This window comes from Peromyscus maniculatus, chromosome 10 (assembly GCF_049852395.1).
Source record: "Peromyscus maniculatus bairdii isolate BWxNUB_F1_BW_parent chromosome 10, HU_Pman_BW_mat_3.1, whole genome shotgun sequence".
In the NCBI taxonomy this organism is placed as follows: domain Eukaryota; kingdom Metazoa; phylum Chordata; class Mammalia; order Rodentia; family Cricetidae; genus Peromyscus; species Peromyscus maniculatus.
In genome coordinates this window covers 8,002,907-8,022,072 of record NC_134861.1, presented here as the reverse complement: position 1 = coordinate 8,022,072, position 19,166 = coordinate 8,002,907, and the positions used below count along the sequence as shown (strand labels likewise).

The 19,166-nt window shown below is 46.3% G+C and overlaps 2 protein-coding genes across 3 annotated transcripts in view; one reads left to right on the top strand and one right to left on the bottom strand.

Annotated features, from left to right (window-relative positions):
* Zmat5 (zinc finger matrin-type 5) overlaps positions 1-6,576 on the bottom strand; it is a 30,468-nt gene extending 23,892 nt beyond the window's left edge. Inside the window, exon 1 of one of the 2 annotated variants that reach the window (XM_006972954.4) lies at positions 6,431-6,576. Coding sequence is in view for 1 of the 2 variants with exons in the window: in XM_042285704.2 (XP_042141638.1) it covers positions 5,908-5,919 (12 nt within the window). In the remaining variant the exon portion in view is untranslated. Of the gene's footprint in view, positions 1-5,907; positions 6,397-6,430 lie in introns of those variants that run through there. The other variant, XM_042285704.2, reaches the window with a different exon arrangement.
* Positions 6,577-6,813: 237 nt separating this feature from the next.
* Uqcr10 (ubiquinol-cytochrome c reductase, complex III subunit X) lies at positions 6,814-8,095 on the top strand. The gene is made up of 2 exons (XM_006972952.4): positions 6,814-6,997; positions 7,842-8,095. The coding sequence occupies exons 1-2, from the start codon at positions 6,851-6,853 to the stop codon at positions 7,884-7,886; spliced, it is 192 nt and encodes a 63-aa protein (XP_006973014.1). The 5' UTR covers positions 6,814-6,850; the 3' UTR covers positions 7,887-8,095.
* The last annotated feature ends 11,071 nt before the right edge of the window (positions 8,096-19,166 follow it).

Sequence of the window (19,166 nt, the reverse complement as noted above, 5' to 3'; positions counted from 1 at the left end):
GGCTCCCACATGAGAACCTTGTCGAAAATGAAATCTTGAGCTGGTGAGATGGTTCACCGGCTAAAGGTAATTTCATCAAAGCCTGATGACCTGACTTCCATGATCAGGTAGAGAGAATGGATCCCACAAAGCTGTCCTCTGCCTCCATAGCTGCACCTTGGCAAGTGCTCATACACACACCACCTCTCTCTCTCTCTCTCTCTCTCTCTCTCTCTCTCTCTCTCTCTCTCTCTCTCACACACACACACACACACACACACACACACACACAAAGGACCAAAGACAGAAAGAAATAGCAATAGCCTCCTGGGCCAGAGTGGGGCCCAATAGCAAAGCACTTAGCTAGGAGAGTGTGGCTCTGGGTTCAACACCCACTACTCTCCTGTCCAAAAACGTCTCCTGAGCCAAGTCTCAGAAACTCTGACTTAGCAGCTCTGGAAAGTGACCTAGGGATCTGTATTTGAACCAGCGTTACTAGATGCCCCCGAAGGACAGAACCCAGAGGAATAAACATCATCTACAGGCAGCCTTGATGGGACATTCTGACTACACAGAGGCTGCTGGACTTGCGTTCCAGTCAGAAAGACACCGACATGAACACGTCAGCTCACTGAAGTGTTAGCCCCGACTTGATACAGAGCAGGCTTTGTAGATGGGGAAATTCCTACCAAACATGTGTCTTTTCACACCACAGCATTCAGGTAGCTGAGGTAGAAGTGTCTCAACTCACAGGCCAGCTTGTACTAAACAGTCAGACAGTCAGACCATGTCTCAAAACACAACACACACAAACCTGTGTAACTGGTATTTAAAAAAGCATGCTCTTATTTTGTTTTAGACAGGGCTTCTCTGTTTAGCCCTGGCTGTCCCAGGACTTGATCTATATACAAGGCTAGCTTGGAACTCAGAGATCCACCTGCCTCTGCCTCCTGAGTGCAGGGATTAAAGGCGTGCGCCGCCGCCGCCGCCGCCGCCGCCGCCGCCGCCGCCGCCGCCGCCACCACCACCCAGCTTAAAAGCATTCTTAACATTAAAAATAATTTTGATATATTAAATATCTGACAGATGATCACTGGGATTCTGATTTAAGGTCTAAGATTAAAATATCACGTAACTGACAAGACATACATCAGTATTTAGTATTAGATTTATGGTTTTAGGTTGAGAGATTATCAGTGAGTGATTAGAAACTCTGACTGTGTTAGAATGACCCAGGGTGCTAAAAATGTCATTTTAGGGTCCCCCTCCCCTATATTCTTACGTCATGTGAGGGATAAAGTCTAGTGTGTGAGTGTGTGTGTTGTATTGAGCTAAGGCAGGGTCCTAGGCAGCTCAAACTGGCCTCCACCTCTTTATACAGTTAAGGAGAACCTTGAACTTCTGATCCTCCTGCCTCACTCACTCCTGGGATACACCATGCTGAAGCCCAAACCCAAGCCCTTGTTTGTATTAAGTAAAGCACTCCACCAACGGAGTTAACTCCCAACCCAGAGCCTGTAATTTGTTGTCACGGTTCTAGGTTTTTAAAAAGTACTGAACTATAAAGAGAGAGAGAGAAAGAACATAAAGTTGTGTAGGTAGGGAGATAGGGGAGGATCTGGGAGGAAACTAGGAGAGGGTTAAAACATGATCAATATACACTATATGGTTTGAGGCCATCCTGGTCTACATAGTGAGTTCTAGGCCAGCCAGGGCTACCTAGAGCAACCCTGTATCCAAAAAAAAAAAAAAAACCAAAAACAAAAAAAACATATATACATATACAAATTATATGAAAAAAATTTTCTATCAAAAAATTAGAAAAAAAATTAGTAAACTGGGTGTAGTAGTGCATGCTTTTAATCCCGGCACTAAGGAGGCTGAGCAAGGCAGATCACTGTGAGTTCAAGGCCAGTTTGGTTTACATAGTGAGTTCCAGGACAACCAGGGCTACACTTTTATTTTTTGAGAAATTTTTTGAGAAATAACAAAAGTACTGCATGGCTCCATTTCCTCCCCTTCAGAACAGCTATCAGTAAGAAAACAAATGCTGGGGAGGATACTTGGGGAAAGAGAGCCCTTCCCATACACTGCTGGTGGGAGTGTTTACTGGTACAGCCACTGTGGAAATCAGTTTGATGGCTCCTCAACACACATTTAGCAGACACTCAGCCAACCACTCTTGGGGAATACCTGACGGACTCAGATCCGCACAACACAGAACCTGCATGTGTTCATAACAGCCACGTTACGGGGTCAGTGTAGGTGTCCATCAACAGACAAATGGATTAAGAAAATGGGACATATATACACAATGGAATTTTACCTAACCATAAAGAACAAAATTATATCATTTATGGGAAACGGGTGCAACTGGAGAACGTCATATTAAGGGAAATGAGTCAGACTCAGAAAAACAATTATCATATTCCATCTGTAGATCCTAGATTCTATACCGATACATAAAAATCATAAATGCATATGAGATACGGAAATAGAAGCAAAACTATGTGTGGGAATGTTTGGAAATAATAATAGGAGGGCCAAAGTACATAATAAATTTGTATGGAAATGTGTCTATGAATTCCACTCCTATACACAATCAATTTTAAAAAGTATTGAATTGTTTGTAAGAAATTTAAATTCAGCATAAACTTAATTAATTAAATTTGCTAGTAACTAAGTATCCTTGGGGAAATTGAGCTTGTTAGGTTATGCATCCCAAGTACTTAAAAAGAAAATCAAATATATTAAAATTATAAATGGAGTTAAATGTTTGAGGGAATGCAATTAAACTGTAAGTAGAGCTGAGTGTCTAGAGGAATTTAGTTTGTTCAACTTGAGTTCAAATATTAATCAAAAAAAAGTAAAGGTTGTTTTTCTCATTTCCCTAGATTTTTGTGTAGAACATTGAAGATTCCCCCCCTCCCCCTGAGACTGTCTCACTTCATAGCCTAGGGCTGGCCTCAGACTTTCAATATTTCTGCCTTAGCCTCCCAGAGTGCTGGGAGTACAGCGAAGCACCACTATGCCTGACTCAACAACTGTATTTTTACAAAAAAAAAAAACAAAAAACAAAAAAAAGGCCTTTTTTTTCCTGGATGGTGATGGCTCACACCTTTAATCCCAGTACTTGGGAGGCAGAGGCAGGAGGATCTCTGTGAGTTCAAGGCCAGCCTGGTCTACAAAGGGAGTTCCAGGATAGCCAGGGCTGCACAGAGAAACCATCTTGAAAAAACAACAACAAAAAAACCTTTATTAGTTTTGGTTTTTTGAGACGGGTTTTTCTGTGTAGTTTTGGTGCCTGTCCTAGATCTCCCTCCATGGACCAGGCCAGCCTCAAACTCACAGAGATCTACCTGGCTCTGCCTACCAAGTGCTGGGATTAAAGGCGTGCACAACCACCACCTGCCCCCCCTTTTTCTTCAAGACAGGGTTTTTCTGGAACTTACTCTGTAGACCAGGCTGGCCTTGCATTCAGAGATCTGCCTTCCTCTGCCTCCCAAAGTACTGGATTAAAGGAATGTGCCATCACCACCCAGCTTTTTTTTTTTTAAAAAAAAATAAGACTGGGTCTTACTCTGTAGTCCTGGTTGGTCTAGAACTTACTATGTTGCTGAGGCTAGCCTCAAATTTACAGAGATCTGCCTCCTCTACCTCCCAACTATTGGGATTAAAGGAATGTGCCATCATGCCCAACATTTAAAAATTTTACTAAAAAACTGAAAAAAAATTGTTTTCTTTATTTTTTTTTAAAGTTTCTTTTATGTGCATTGGTGTTTTTTGAGTGCATGTACTTCTGAGTGAGGGTGTCAGGTTGCCTGGAACTCTTGTGGATTGTGGAGGACCTGGATTTAGTCTCTAGTGCCCACATGCAGCTCACAGCTATTCATAATTCCCGTCCTAAGGGATCCAAAGCACAAATGTGGTGCACATACACACATACATTCAGGCAAAACACTCACACATATAAGATAAAAATAATAAATGTTTAAAAATAACACAAAGTAGAAATTAAATCAAATCAAATAAGCCACACCTTTAACCCCCTTTAGTCATCCTTTTCATCCCACATAAAATGATTTCCTGTCCTCTGAACTTACAGTCAACCAAATTTGTTGTAGGTATCTTGCAGGTGATAGCAAAACCTAAGTATTCTTTCCCTGCAGGCTCACAACTTCCTGCCAGAAGTTACCAGGATGCTTTGCAAGTAGTAAACAGGCATGCTGAGAGGAGCCCATCCTCAGTATTGTCCACTTCCCCTTTAGTCCCTAACCAGACTTCACTGCTGCGCTTTACAGGTCACATAAAGTCAGGACTGATCAAGGTCACATATGTCAGACGGCGAGTTATGACTAGAGATCAGTCCTCGGTGTAATCTATCAATTCGTTTATTTAGAGAAAGAGTCTAATGTAGTCCAGGCTGGGCTCAAACAATACCTTGCCAATGCTCTGAACTTCTTCTGTTTCTCCTGCCTCCACCTCCCAAGTGCTGGGATTGTAATCCTGCGCCAGTCTTCAGGTTTTATCCCAGTCTCAGACCAGCCCTCTGAACTTCAGAATCATAGCCCCATTTGCTCTAGATGTTTCCACTTCATAGCTAAGGGACAACTCACATGAAACACAATTTACAGAGCTGGAGAGCCTGTTAGAAGCATGTACTACTCTAACAGAGGGCCCAAGTTTGGTACCTGGCACCCACATAGGATAGCTCACAAACCACCTCTAACTCCAGCTCCAGGGGATCCAATACCCTTTCCTGGATTCTGTGGGCACTGCCATTCAGGAGCACATATCAACCCCTCCACCCACCTTATACATATGCATAATCTGCCATAACAAAAAATAAATCTTTAAACACACATACAATTTACAGGCCAGGCACAGTGGTGCATGTCTGTAATTTCACCCTTCCAGAGACAGAGACAGGAGGATCACCAGGAGTTCAGAGTCAGGCTAGTCTATGTAGTTGGTTCCAGGCCCCCCAGAGCTAGTGTGAAAACTGGTCTCAGAATAAGCAATTAGACAAAAACAATTTAGTCCTTGAGGTAAACTTTGATTTTCCCCTATATATTTATTCTTTTTGTTTGTTTTTGTATTGTTTAGGACAGGGCTTGTCTATGTAGCCCTGGGTGTTCTGGAATCTGTAAACCAGGCTGGCCTTGAACTCAAAGACTCACCTGTCTCTCCAGAGTGTTGGTACCAAAGGCCTGCACAATTGAACGCAGGGTTTTTGTTTGTTTGTTTTTGTTTTGTTTGTTTGTTTGTGGGTGGTTTTTTTGTTTGTTTTGTTTTGTTTTGGTTTGGTTTGGTTTGGTTTTTCGAGACACGGTTTCTCGGTGTAGCTTTTGGAGCCTGTCCTGGAATCCTGAAACTCACTGTGTAGACCAGGCTGGCCTCGAACTCACATAGATCCGCTTGCCTCTGCATCCCGAATGCTGGGATTAAAGGCCTGCACCACCACCGCTCAGCTTCTGATTCCTCTTTTTTTCACAAATCTGCTAGCTTGCTCCATCTACCCTACCTCCCAAAATGCATCTCAAATCTGATGATTATTCTAATCCACTCTTCTCTAAATCACCTTCCTCTGTAATTTCCCCTCTTCAGTCTATTTTCTACCAAGAAGCCAGAAAGATAGCATTACACTGTAAGTTAGATCTTGTCACATTACAGTTTAAAACCATTCAGTGTCTCCCTCGTGCAATTAGGAAAAAAATAGACTCCTTATCACAGGTACAAGGCCAGACTAGAAATGACCTCAGGCCACCTACTAAGAGTCCAGGCTACATTTTCTGAAGCACCCCAGCACTACAACTGCCTCTAAAACTTTGCACAAACATCCAGTTTACGCACATTATCCTGTTTACCCTGCTGCTACATATTCAGTCCTCCGTTGAGTGGCTACCGGGCTTAGAGAGCACCACCAACCTGTCCAAGCATTCAGTTTTTTCTTCTCGAGTCCTAGTTTCCAGAAGCGCTGGCCCTCTTCATTACCCAGACAATAGCCCGAGCACTCCACCAGAGCTGGGACCTTTCATCTGCTGGGGGCCAGCTCAAGACCGAGTGGGGATCCTCAGAAAAGCATTTGTAGGGTGCCTTTTCCAACCAGGTCGCCTGCCTTCGAGGCCAGGGTTCTTGGATTCAAAGCCTGCGAGCTGGAGGACAGGAAGAAAAGGCAAAGCCACCTTTTTCTCCTGAGGCGTGACTAAGGGTTAGACCCCTAGGACCCGACTTTTGCTACCTCCAAGCCTACACCTGGAGCAGGTTCACAGAAGGCAGAGGCACAGAGGCAGAGGGGCGAGATGAAGGCACGGAAGCCCGGGTCCCCCTGGCCTCTCTAGCCACTCCCTATGCCAGAAAATGCTGACAGCACGGATTTTGAACGAAGAGCTCGTTATTCTGGGTAGAGAAGTAGTATAGAACTCGGCCCAGGACGTCTGGCCAAAAATACCTGGCTGGACGGCTCCGAGCTCCTCCTCTTGCGTTCTCGGGTGGCGCTCTGCTCGCTGGGATTCGTAGTCCTTTCTAAAGTATACGCGAAGACTGAACGCTAAGGCGGGACAGCGCGGGGCAAGATGGGGAAACCAAGGGGTTTTTGGGAGTTGTAGTTCAAATAGTCAAACAGCAAGAAATAATTGAAGAGAAAGACTGGGTAATAAATTTTACCAAGCTTTGGCTGTGTGGATATGAACATAGTAAGAATCTGTTATCCTATGCACACTATGACTTTCTGTGTGATTCAAAACGTCAACGCTAAGATACAGAGGAGGAACTACAATTCCCATAAGGCAGTGCGCGCCGAAACTTTTGGTTGGAATGAGAAGTCGGCCTCTACGCAGACTCAGTAGAGCAAATTCAGTAGCGAGGCGACATGGCGCCGGCGATCACTTCGCGTTTGTACTCCCTGCTGTTCCGCAGGAATGCAACCTTCGCCCTCACCATAGTAGTGGGCGCCCTTTTCTTCGAGCGCGCCTTCGACCAGGGCGCAGACGCGATCTACGAGAACCTCAACGAGGGGGTGAGGGCCTGGGCCGTCCTGACCTTGGGCCCGCCTGAGGGGTGACTGGGAGGGAGGGAAGGAGGACGAAACTCAGTTCGTCCCTTGTCTTGAGCCTGTACCTCCAGTTCGCATGACCTGGTGTGAGTCCTGAATCTCACATGGACCCCCATTGCAGGGGCTGGGAGTTTCGGTATGTCCTACCACACATTTCCACATGTTCATTTGCAAAAGCTAACGCCCGAGACTTGACCGGTCCGAACTACCCCGTAAGTCGGTGGCGAGTGGGTTAGAACTCCGACCACTGCCTCCCTCGCTGGTTTCAAGGGCAGCAGGCCAGTCATTAAAGTACGTCTCCGTGGACAATGTGGCTGACCTTGTAAGATTGATGTCTCAGTTCCCAAGGCCTCCCACGCAGGCAGCTTTGTTCTGATGGATAAAAGTGGCATAAAGTAGGAAATGGCGAGTCCTTTTTGACTTAAGGTTTCAGGTTCTGTGCATGTTTTATGTCCTGAGATTGTGGCTGTACTGGGAAAGGCCTGGTACACATGGCCAGCCTGTTCCTCAACTGGTTTTCTTTTTTATTTGTTTGTTTGTTTTTGTTTTTCGAGACAGGGTTTCTCTGTGTAGTCCTGGCTGTCCTGGAACTCTGTAGACCAGGCTGGCCTCGAACTCATAGATCAGCCTGCCTCTGCCTCCCAAGTGCTGGGATTAAAGGCGTGCACCACCACCACCAGGCCTAACTGTGCACTTTTAATCAGAGTCTGACACCCATTTCTCAGTATTCTTTGTTTTGGACAACGAAAGTAGTTGTAAAGTGTGAGGGCAGAGGTTATAACTACCTGTTGTTGTGTTTTAAATACAGAAGCTGTGGAAGCACATAAAGCACAAGTATGAGAACAAGGAGTAACTCCTGACAGCCGGAAGGAACGGTTCCACCCATCAACTGTTTGCCTGGAGCGGGGCCTCAGCCTGAGGATGAGTTTGAAGTTACTCTTCATGGACCATCTGTGTATTGGCAAGCAGTGCCACCACCCTGCAGACAGACTCCAGCTTCTGCTGTGTTGGAAGTGTATTTGACGACAGTTAGCAGCAAATAAATGTAAATTGTTCATGAGACCTACTTTTGCACTTTATTTTATTTTTTTAAGATTTATTTATTGGGGGTGGGGTGGGGTCTGTGGATAGCATGAGGAGTGAGTAGAAAATTTCTTTTTTTTTTTTTTTTTTTTTTTTTGGTTTTTCGAGACAGGGTTTCTCTGTGTAGCTTTGTGCCTTTCCTGGAGCTCACTTGGTAGCCCAGGCTGGCCTCGAACTCACAGAGATCCGCCTGGCTCTGCCTCCCGAGTGCTGGGATTAAAGGCGTGCGCCACCACCGCCCGGCGAAAATTTCTTAATAAAGAAAAATAAAAGAGATCCTAAAAGATTTCTCATGAGAAAAACTAACATGAACATACACATAACTTTAAACAGAAACAAATATGGGTATGTGTATAATGATTCATTAAAATATATACATTTGTAAAAAAAAAAAAAAAAAAAAAAGATTTATTTATTTAATGTACTTTGAGGTTTTGCCTGCATGTATGTGTGAGGGTGGGTGCTGGGATTTGAACCCAGGTCCTTTGGAAGAGCAGCCAAGAGCAGTGGCCTAAACAGAGAGCCATCTCTCCAGTCCTGCTTTTGCACTTACTAACTTCCTAAGTTGAGACCATGTTCAAGCCTCGTGCAAACACCTGAAGAGACCACCATTAACTTCCAAAGAATTTTGGTTTCAGCACATAAGCCTGATAGACGTTACCTTTAAACCATTAGTTACAGTTTTTTGGTTTTATTTAATATGAATGGGTGTTGTGGTGCCCAAGGACACACTGCATCCCTGCAACTGGAGTTACAAGTGGTTGTGAGCTGCCATGTGGGTGCTGGGAATTGAACCCAGATCTGGGAGAGCAGCCAGTGCTCTAAATTGTTGAGGATCTCTTCAGGCCCCTTCAGTTTTAAATCACAGAGTGATTATTCTCTTGGCCATTAGGAAGCACTGTGGTCTTGGCTAGGAAAAAACCTTACTCTGGGAGTCTTGTCCCAATCCCTTTCTCAGGCTGAAGTCTTGTCTTTTGCCCTTTAACTTCATGAGTGATTATCAGTGGTCTCCATGTCTCTCTAGGCCAGGGTTCCTGTCAGGGTCAGTTTATGAGAGTATTGGTGAATTTAAATCCTAAACCTAACGGTTCTTAACTGTATGTACCAAGGAAAACACCCAACGTTGCTGAACTTGAGATTGCTTACCTGTAAGGTGGGGTTAATAGAACCTATTTGCACAGAGGGCTTTGTACATGTTAAAAACTGCATTTAGGAGGCTGGAGAAAAGGCACTAAGAGCACTTACTGTTCCTGCAGAGGATTGGGGTTTGAAACCAAGCACCCATCTTGGGTGGGTCACAACTGCCTGGAACTCCAACTATAACTGGACCAGTCTGTGGTGCTTGGGGAACCTGGAGAGAAGCCCTCCAGCAACACCAGTCTACTCTGGTGACTAGCCTAGCAAATAACCTAGCTGTCATCATAGAACCTTTGTCCAGTGACAGATGGAGGCAGATACAGAGATCTATGGCCAGGCACCAGGCTGAGCTCTGGGAAACCAACCCATGAGAGAGAGGAGAGATACTGCAGGCGAGGGACGTCGAGATCATGATGGGAGGATGTGCAGAGATGACCAGCCACACTAGTGGAAGCCCATGAACTGTGGACTGGTGGCTGTGGAACCCCCATGGGACTGGACTACGCCCTCTGGACACGGAAGACAGTTGTTTGGCTCAAACTGTTTTGGGGGAACCAAGGCAGGGGGATCAGGATCTGTCCCTGGTCTATGGGCAGGCTTCTGGAACCCGGTGCCTGTGGTGTGACACCTTGCACAGCCTTGGCGCAGTGGGAAGGGGCTTGGACCTGCCTAGGCTCAGTGTGCTGGGCTCTGCTGACTCCCCATGGGAGACCTTGATTTGGGGGATGTGGGGATGCGGGGTGTCTTGGGAAAAAGGGCTTGGGGGTGGGAGGAGGGAGGAGGGGGGTCTGTGGATAGCATGAGGAGTGAGTTGAAAATTTCTTAATAAAAAAAAAAAAAAAAAGAGGATCACACACTGCTTTGGCCCCCATGGGCACTGGTCATTCTCAGACACAGACACACATGCACACACAAATAAATCTTCCTTTAAATCGCAGATCCTGTTACAGGGAGGCCACTGCAGGCACAAAGGCATGGATGATGAGGACCCAGAAAAAGGGCACTATGGCTCTGTTGCCTTCAGGCTGTGGCAAGCCAAGTCATGATGTGGAGCATAGCGACTCAGCTCAAATAGCCAATGAGCAGGCTCAGAGGGGGTGGGGTGAAGCAACCTGAGCATTCTGGAAGGCTGGAGCAGTAGGAATGTAAGGAAGAGGGATTTAAAAAAAAAAAAAAAAAGTATTTGGGTGGTCCCTGCTTGGAGGCCATATTGGTAGGAAATTGCATGTGGGTCTTGAATTCTTAAGGGGAGACACCAGGGACCATGATGTGATTACTTATGGGTCAAGAGCTCCAGGGAACAGTACAAGGAGAGGAGACAGCCACAGGGAAGTTGGAGACCTTCAAATAGCTGAGACCTGGAGGTGATAGAATTGAGCCATTTGGGTTGGGCCTTGGAAACAAAGCCGAGGCAGGCAAACTGAATAGCTTTGAAACCTGGTACTCCACTAGGCTTGGCCTATATACATACCCATCTCCAAATAATGCTCCTAGCAATATGTTGCCATGCTGGGGCCCCTAACTTCATTAGGATGTACATATAATTATTTCTAGTTATTAAACTGGAAGTAAGTTTCTCCCCTTAGACACCCCTTGATGATGCCCAATTTCTGTCGAACATGCTGGAATACACTCTAAAACCAAGGGAAATGGGTTGGGGAATGTTATTTTAAAAAGGGTGTTGCATTTTTTTCCTACTGCTTTTGTTAACAATTCAAAGGTGTGTTTGATTAAAAATTAACCTGGGAGCAGGAGGCTGGGTCAGCAAGTAGTTGACCGGAAGTGGTAAGGAGGAACCACGAGTGTAGCAAGGGTTTTTTAAGTGAGGGCTGAGAGAAGGATGCTGGGTTTTCTGGAAGACACCAGCAAAGGGAGAAGGTTAGCTACTTGCTATTTATACAGCCTCTCTGAGAGAGCAGAATTCCACATAAACCATTGAATTGTGAGTTCTTTAGATTCAGATAAATTCTCCCTTAGTAGCTTTGAAAGAGTCCGTGCCTGAGAGAACAGAATCCCCTCAGGCTGCGGCCCTTGTGGCCAAACCACTGCTGGTAGTGGTGGAGTTACAATCTCTGACTAGGACAGCCATTGCTTAAAGGGCAGTCACTGTAGCTAATAAAAAACAGATGACAACAGAAATGGTTTGATCTGGCCTAATACTTTGGAGTATGTGTACAGTAAGGCAAACTGTGGCCTCTATTTAACACATGAGATATTCCTCACATGGGACACCAAAATACAAGTGCAGGAGGCACACTGTATTCTCTAAGTGAGTGTTTAGAGAGAATCCCCTATCTAATGCCTATGCACAGTTGGATGTACTCTGATTAAAATCAGACACATAATAGAAAACTGTTATAGAATCTATCATCGAAACAGGGAACCACCCTCAATACACTCCTTAGCAACCAGACTCCTCCTTCTCTGTAACCCACATAAGGAAGCCTCAAATAGTAACCTGGGCCCTTAAGCACCCTTGCTCATGTGGCTTCTGTCATCCTGCAGCTCCCTCCATGTACTATGGCCTTGCTTTTGCTTCAAGTCCCCTTGTTACTTTGCAACCTCTGTGAGCCTTTATTTCAATGTTTAAATAAGAGAATGCAGCCCCTGAGTAATAGCCACCAGAAATCTCTTTCTCTGTCTTACACACACACACACACACACACACACACACACACACACACCACTGTTTGGGATTAAAAGAAGAAAAAGCAGACCCTTCAATGACTAACGATACTGACTATGCCTTTTCTTTCATTTGCTTGCTTCCCTTCACCACTGAGGCCTAGTATCTGCTAGCAAGGGCTCCACCACTGAATGGCATCCCTGGTCCATAGGAAGTGGCCAACCAAAGAAGCAGATTCAGGGATGCGGGTATAGTCTGCCTTAGAATTCCTGCCCAGCATGTGCAAGGTCCTATGTTCCATTCTTAGCACTGAAAAAAAGTCACACTGGAGAAATCAGTGTGGACCTATGAGGACGTTAGGCCTATGTAGACATTACAAGGATCTGGTGTGTTCTAGTTAGTTTCCTGTTGCTGTATTAGAACATTCTTAGAATCTGGAGAGATGGCTCAGCTGTCAAGAGGTCTGGCTGCTCTTTCAGAGGTCCCTGGTTCAATTTCTGTCACCTACATGGTGAATCATAACTGTGTAACCCCAGTCCCAGGAGATCTGAGCCCTCTTCTGGCCTCTGTGGGCACTGTACACACATGGTACACAGACACACATGCAGGGACACATTAATACACATAAAATAAATACATATATTTTTAATTAAATACGGAAAAAAATTAAATATGCCAGGCGGTGGTGATGCATGCTTTTTATCCTAGCATTTGGGAGGCAGAGGCTTGTGGATCTCAGTGAGTTCAAGGCCAGCCTGCTCTATAAAGAAAGTTCCAGGACAACCAAGACACACAGAAACCCTCTTTTTTTTTATTTTATTTTTTTTTTTTGGTTTTTCGAGACAGGGTTTCTCTGCATAGCTTTGCGCCTTTCCTGGAGCTCACTTGGTAGCCCAGGCTGGCCTCGAACTCACAGATATCTGCCTGGCTCTGCCTCCCGAGTGCTGGGATTAAAGGCGTGCGCCATCACCGTCCGGCCAGAAACCCTCTCTTAAAAAAAAAAAATCAACATTGCCCGAAAGCAGCTTGGAGAGGAACTGCTTTATTTGGCTTATACTTCCAAGTCACAGTCCATGTTGGTGAGGTCAGGGCAGGAGCTCAAGAAGACACCATGGAAGAACACAGCTTACTGGCTAGCTCAGGCTCAGCTCACTTTCTTTTTCTTGAAACAAGGTCTCTCTATATAGCCCTGGCTGGCCTGGAGCTTGCTATGTAGAGCAGGCTAGCCTTCAATTCACAGAAATCCACCTACCTCTGGTGCTGGGATTAAAGGCATGTGCCACCACACCTGGCTCAGCTAACTGTCTTACAGCCTGCATAGGGATGGTGCTGCTCACGGTGGGCCATTAAGATAGTTCCTCACAGACATGGCTACAGGCCAAGATGATCGGGACAATTCTTCAATTGAGGTTCCTTCTTCCCAGGTCACTCTAGGTTGTAGCACACTGACAATAAAGACTAGCCAGCACAAGGTGTGTGGTGATGAAGGAAGATTAAATGGGGGAGGGGAATCAAGCTATAATAGTTCAGTTTGACTCCTATGGGCAAAAAGCTATACATTGATGCCAGCAGATATGGCGCTGTGGGATATGCCCACAAGTGGTTAGCTCTCAGCGCTGGGACTGAATAGGACTTTCACATGCTTTCAACAGCTTTGTCATCAACCTCAGGTGAGCCCTAAGGCTGGAATGTTCCCACACCTGGAACCCTTTAGGAACACCCCAGGTACAACTAGCAGGGTTGAGACGGCTACACTCATGACAAGGACGGGGGAGCTGTTGCCAAAGAAAAGCCTCAATCAATAGACCCCCCCCCCGTAAGCTCCAGAAACCTAGATGCCAGGCAGCCTGCCAGAGCAAAACCACAAGCGTTTGTTCTTCGTTGACGACGTCAAAATCATTCATTTTGGAGGTCACCCAGTCGAGCAGGACATTATCAACTGCCCAATGGCTTCTCTGCAGATCACACCTCTGATGTGTGTGTGATACAGTTGTCTGGGTTACTTCCTACAAGCTAGCAGGCTGTCCTTGCTAACATGCCTACCCTTCACCGGAGCCTACCAGTGTCTGACGGGTGCTAAAATGGGATAGAAGTTGGCAACTTGGCCTTCAGATTTCCTTGTCGCCTTTGCTGTCTGGGTCTCTGGGTCAGATTCTGCTTGGCATTGTGTGGAGAGGTGCTCAGTGTGTAGCTTTAGTTTTCCTGCCTTGCCCACAGTCAGGACAAATCTTTGTCACCCGCCAGTCCCACAGCCGCTCAGACCCAAGCAAGTAAACACAGAGACTTATATTGCTTACAAACTGTATGACCGTGGCAGACTTCTTGCTAACTGCTCTTATTGCTTAAATTAATCCATTTCCATAAATCTATACCTTGCCACGTGGCTGGTGGCTTACCGGCGTCTTCACATGCTACTGGTCATGGCGGCAGCTGGCAGTGTCTCTCCGCCTCAGCCTTCTGCTTCCCAGAATTCTCCTCTCTCCTTGTCCCACCTACTTCCTGCCTGGCCACTGGCCAATCAGTGTTTTATTTATTAACCAATCATAGCAATACAGACATACAGACCGTCCCACAGCACAGTGCATCAGCAGACATCTGTGATACCAACGCTGAGACGAGGGTTGGAGGATCCGGGGGCTGGCTGCTCACCCGGGCCAGCCGGAGTGCGGAGTTCTGTGACAGACCCTGTGTCAAGAAATAAAGTGAAGAATGATTGAAGAAGACACCCTGCATCTACTTCCGGCCTGCACACACACACACACACACACACACACACACACACACACACACACTCAAGGGAAAAGGAAGCTGGGTGTAGTGGTGCATACTTGTGTTTTCATTTCTGGGGAGGCTGAGGCAGTAGCATTCCAACTCAAACTGGGCTACATAGTAAGACCGGGGGGTAGAGAGAGGGGGAGAGAGAGAGAGAGAGAGAGAGAGAGAGAGAGAGAGAGAGAGAGAGAGAGAGAACGCTATGCTATCCGGGAAGCTGAGAGGAGGCAGGAAGATTGCTTAAATCCAGCAAAGCTACATAAATCAAATTCTAGAAGGTCTTTGAATTAATTTTAGATTATTATATTTATATTATATTATATTATATTATATTATATTATATTATATTATATTATATTATTAGATATAATATTAGAAAATAGCTTTAGGCAAGCAGGACTGTCCTCTGGACTGAGAAGAGTTGAGTTCCTCCCCAGCCCCCTGGTTTCTCTCCTACTCAGAAAGGTCTCTCCACTGGGGCTTGGTGGTGCACACCTGGAGTCTTGGCTACCAGGGAGGCTGTGACAGTAGAGTCCAGATGTTCAAGGCCAGCCTGGGCAATAGAGAGATTCCATTTCAAAAAACAAACACAAAACAAACAAACAAACAAAAAAAGCCCATTAAATAGCCAATAAGCCAAATGCAAACTCACAGATCTGGATGGAGCTGGAAATGTAGCTCAATGAAGGAGCAGTTAGTTGTCTAACATGCATGAGACCCTGGGTTTCAGTTCCAGCACCACAGACTTTTAAATAACGAGCATCATCCATTCAGCTATCCTGAGCTAGAACATGTTGTCATGTGTGTGTGTGTGTGTGCATGTACATATGTACGAGTGTATGCATGTGTTTATGTGTGCATGGAGGCCAGAAGTCAGCCTCAGGTGTCTTTTTCAATTATTCTTTACCTTTCTTTTTTAATTGATTAGTGCAGGGATTTAAGAAGGCAACTCCACGTAGTTTATCTGGTAGTTAAAGGAAGTTTATTTTGGGGTAACTTACAGCCAGTAAAGGAGTTGGTTACAGGATCTGGGAGAGGTGAGGTGCAGCCCAGCAGGGTTCTCTGGATGCAGTCCAGCATCCAGGATCCTAAGGAGCCAAGAGAGCCGGGATCTTAAGGGCTCCTGTCTCAGCCACGCCCCAGGGGCAGGTCATAGGCAGTTACTGGCTGCCTCACTGGAGCAGTGCTTCAAGGTCAAAGCGGAAACCGCTACCCACTACAATTGATTCTTAAAAGTTTCTGTTTGTCTTGTTTTTTGAGAAAGAATCTTTGTGTAGCCCTGGCTGGCCTGGAATCCACTCTGTAGACCAGGCTGGCCACAAACTTACAGAGACCTGCCTGCCTCTGCCTCCCAAGTACTGGGACTAAAGGCGTGCGCTGTCTTGCCTTGATTTTTGCAGAGTGCTGGGGATCTGGACATGGTCCTTGGGTCCTTGTGCATGCACGGCAAACACTCTTCCGTTGGAAGCTTTACCTCAGCCACACACCCCCAAACCCTGCCCTTTTGGAAAGCCCTCCCTGGTAGTCAAGACTAGAGGTGTGCACCACCAAGCTTTGCTCATTAACCCTGGACTTTTAACTCGGCTTGATTTGGCTTACTGCATTGGCAGAGAAACCTAATCCCTGGGATTCAAAAATATTTATCGAACACTTCCTGCTGAGCCAACTCCCAAGGCTAGGGCATCTTTAGTGAATGCCTTTTCTGTATGGCGCCATCCTAGATTGTGGGTGGGTACGCGGTAGAGACAAGACAGGTCCCCGATCTCTTGAAGCTGATATAAGGGCAACAGACAGATAGGAGAGAGAGGAATAAGGTAAGAGGGTCTTTTGGGGTTTTTTTTTTTTTGGTGTGTGTGTTGTTGTTGTTTGTTTGTTTGTTTTTTCGAGACAGGGTTTCTCTGTGTAGTTTTGGTGTCTGTCCTGGATCTCGCTCTGTAGACCAGGCTGGCCTCCAACTCCCAGAGATACACCTGCCTCTGTCTCCCAAGTGTTGGGACTGAAGGTGTGTGTCACCATGCCCAGCCCTAGGTATGAAAAAAAAATACAGCTGAGCCACAGTGTTGTCACATGCTTTCAAGAGGTAGAGTCGAGGCGGCTCTCTGGGAGTTCGAGGCCAGCATAGTCTACATAGTAAGACCCTGTCTCAACAAAGGAATAAATACTTAAATAAAGTGCACTAAAACTGAGTGCTTTTAGGGGTGACATGGATTTGAAAGCCACACTGAGGCAGGAAGTCAGGGAATTCATAGAAATGATATCAGAGCTGAGACGTGGATGGAAATCTTTGCTGGGGAGGAATCAAAAGCATCAGAACTTCAGGAATAAGGACAGCACATGTAAGACCCTGAGGTGGGCACAAGCTTAATACCATCCAAATCAAAGAAATGAGTTTAGAATTCATTTTAAAAAGAAAAAGGAGGCGGGTGTGGTGCTACACACCTTTAATCGCAGCACTTGGGAGACAGGGGCAGTCAAATCTCTGAGTTTGAGACCAGCCTGGGCTACAGAGCGAGTTTCAGGACAGCCAGGGCTACACAGAGAAACCCTGTCTTGGGGGGGGGGGGAGAGAAGGCAAGGAAGCCTGAAAGGTTTTGCTTCCTTCTTCCCTTCTTCCTTTTACCTTTTCTCTTTTGAAACAGGGTTATACTGTGTATCAGCCCAGGCTGGTCTCGACCTCACCTGTTGTCCAGAGGGGCATTACTTGTGGCAATGCTCCTGCCTTAGCCTACCAAATGTTGGATTACAGGTGTGAGTCATGGCCTTGATCAGCACAGCTCCAGGAACAGACCTATTTGGGGCAATGAGGGAATGAAGAAAAACAGACAGAAGGACACAGGAAGAGAAAGAGGACCGGATGGTCTGGGCTCTGCTGGAGAAAGCACAGCACCCAGGAGTGCCATGTGTTTAGCACATAGTGTTGACAGAGAGGAGGGTTATTACAGACATGGGGGGGGGGGTTAGTACATGCAGATAAACTAAGTGGCAGGGTTTATGGTATACAGCTGAACAGCGAGGCAGGGTTAGCTGATCTCAGGGGAGCAGTCTTCAGGCTGTAAACACCCTTGGGGAGAAAGCTCTGGTAGATGTTTTCTGCACACACCATCTATGTCCCCACTCGGACCAGGAAGACTTTGCCATCTCCCTGGGGCTAGCCTGGGAAGACTGCTGTTTCTCCACGGGTCTGAGGCTTTCGGGTCTTAGACATGGCTGTGCTCAAGTCAACAGCACACATTTACTCAGGACTTCACACACTCAGGGCTTCCTCCGCTCCACAGAAGCCACCTCACCTAGCTGGCCCTGGAGGTTTTCTGTTTAAGAACTCTTTATGGACCATTTCCTTTGAGTCAGATACTCACTTGATTGCTTTAGAGTGTCACTGGCGTTTAATGTGAGCAATTCAGAAGCATGGATTTCAGTCCCCTGAACAGCTCTAATGGCATAAAGAATATGGATGGTCTTCAGTTAGACTCCAAACCTGACCACCCGGCTGTGTGAACATCAGCCAGTTGCTTACCTTCTCTGAGTCACTTCCTGTATCTGATATTGTCCAATGATCCTGGCTATTTCTGGCCATCTGGGCAGGGTAGCTCTGTATAGCCCATCTTCCTTGGCAACCAGATGAAATCTGCCCCCCCCCAAGGAATCTTCAGAGCATTTTAGGCCTGCACACTGGAAGACAGACACATGGATGCTGCCTACTCACTGTCTGGGTCCAGGAGGGTTCAGGAAATGAACTGCATGCTGGGAGCTTGGTGCAGGACATTCATTAAGCAGCATCCTTGGGATGGGAGCCCAGCAATGGAGGGGAAGAAGTACAGACCGAAAGACAAGCCATCTACATCTTCAATGTAGATGAAGAGCTGGGCTGGGAGTTGGGGTTGTGGGGGATAGGGCGGAGGGCACACACTTTTGATCTTAGCTACTTCGGGAGTTAAGGCAAAGATCTCAGGTGAGAGGCCAGCCTGACATATAAGTAAGTTCAAGGCTGGCCTGGGCAATTTAGCAAGACCATCTCAAGGAATGAAAGTAGGAGCCCCAGGCCAGGTGGTGTTGGCACACGACTTTAATCCCAGCACTCAGGAGGCAGAGGCAAGCAGATCTTTATGAGTTCCAGGCCAGCCAGGGCTACACAGAGAAACACTATTAAGTAAATAAACAAACAAACAAATAAATAAATACATAAAGGCTGGAGAGATTGCTCAGTGGTTAAGAACTGCTCTTGCAGAGAACCTGAGTTTGATTCCTAGCACCCACACCAGGAGGCTCACCGCTACCTGTAACTCCAGCTCCAGAGTGCCCAACACTCTTTTGACTTCCCGTGACACCTGTACTCACATGCACATACATCTCCAATATAGACATAATTTAAAACAATAAAAATAAGTCTTAAGGCCGGGCGGTGGTGGCGCACGCCTTTAATCCCAGCACTCGGGAGGCAGAGCCAGGCGGATCTCTGTGAGTTCGAGGCCAGCCTGGGCTACCAAGTGAGCTCCAGGAAAGGCGCAAAGCTACGCA

Bases quoted from the DNA above. Each gene is read 5' to 3' on its own strand.
- Uqcr10 (XM_006972952.4), top strand. From the start codon at position 6,851: ATGGCGCCGGCGATCACTTCGCGTTTGTACTCCCTGCTGTTCCGCAGG. The intron at 6,998-7,841 runs GTGAGGGCCTGG...TTTTAAATACAG, and splicing joins ACGAGAACCTCAACGAGGGG to AAGCTGTGGAAGCACATAAA.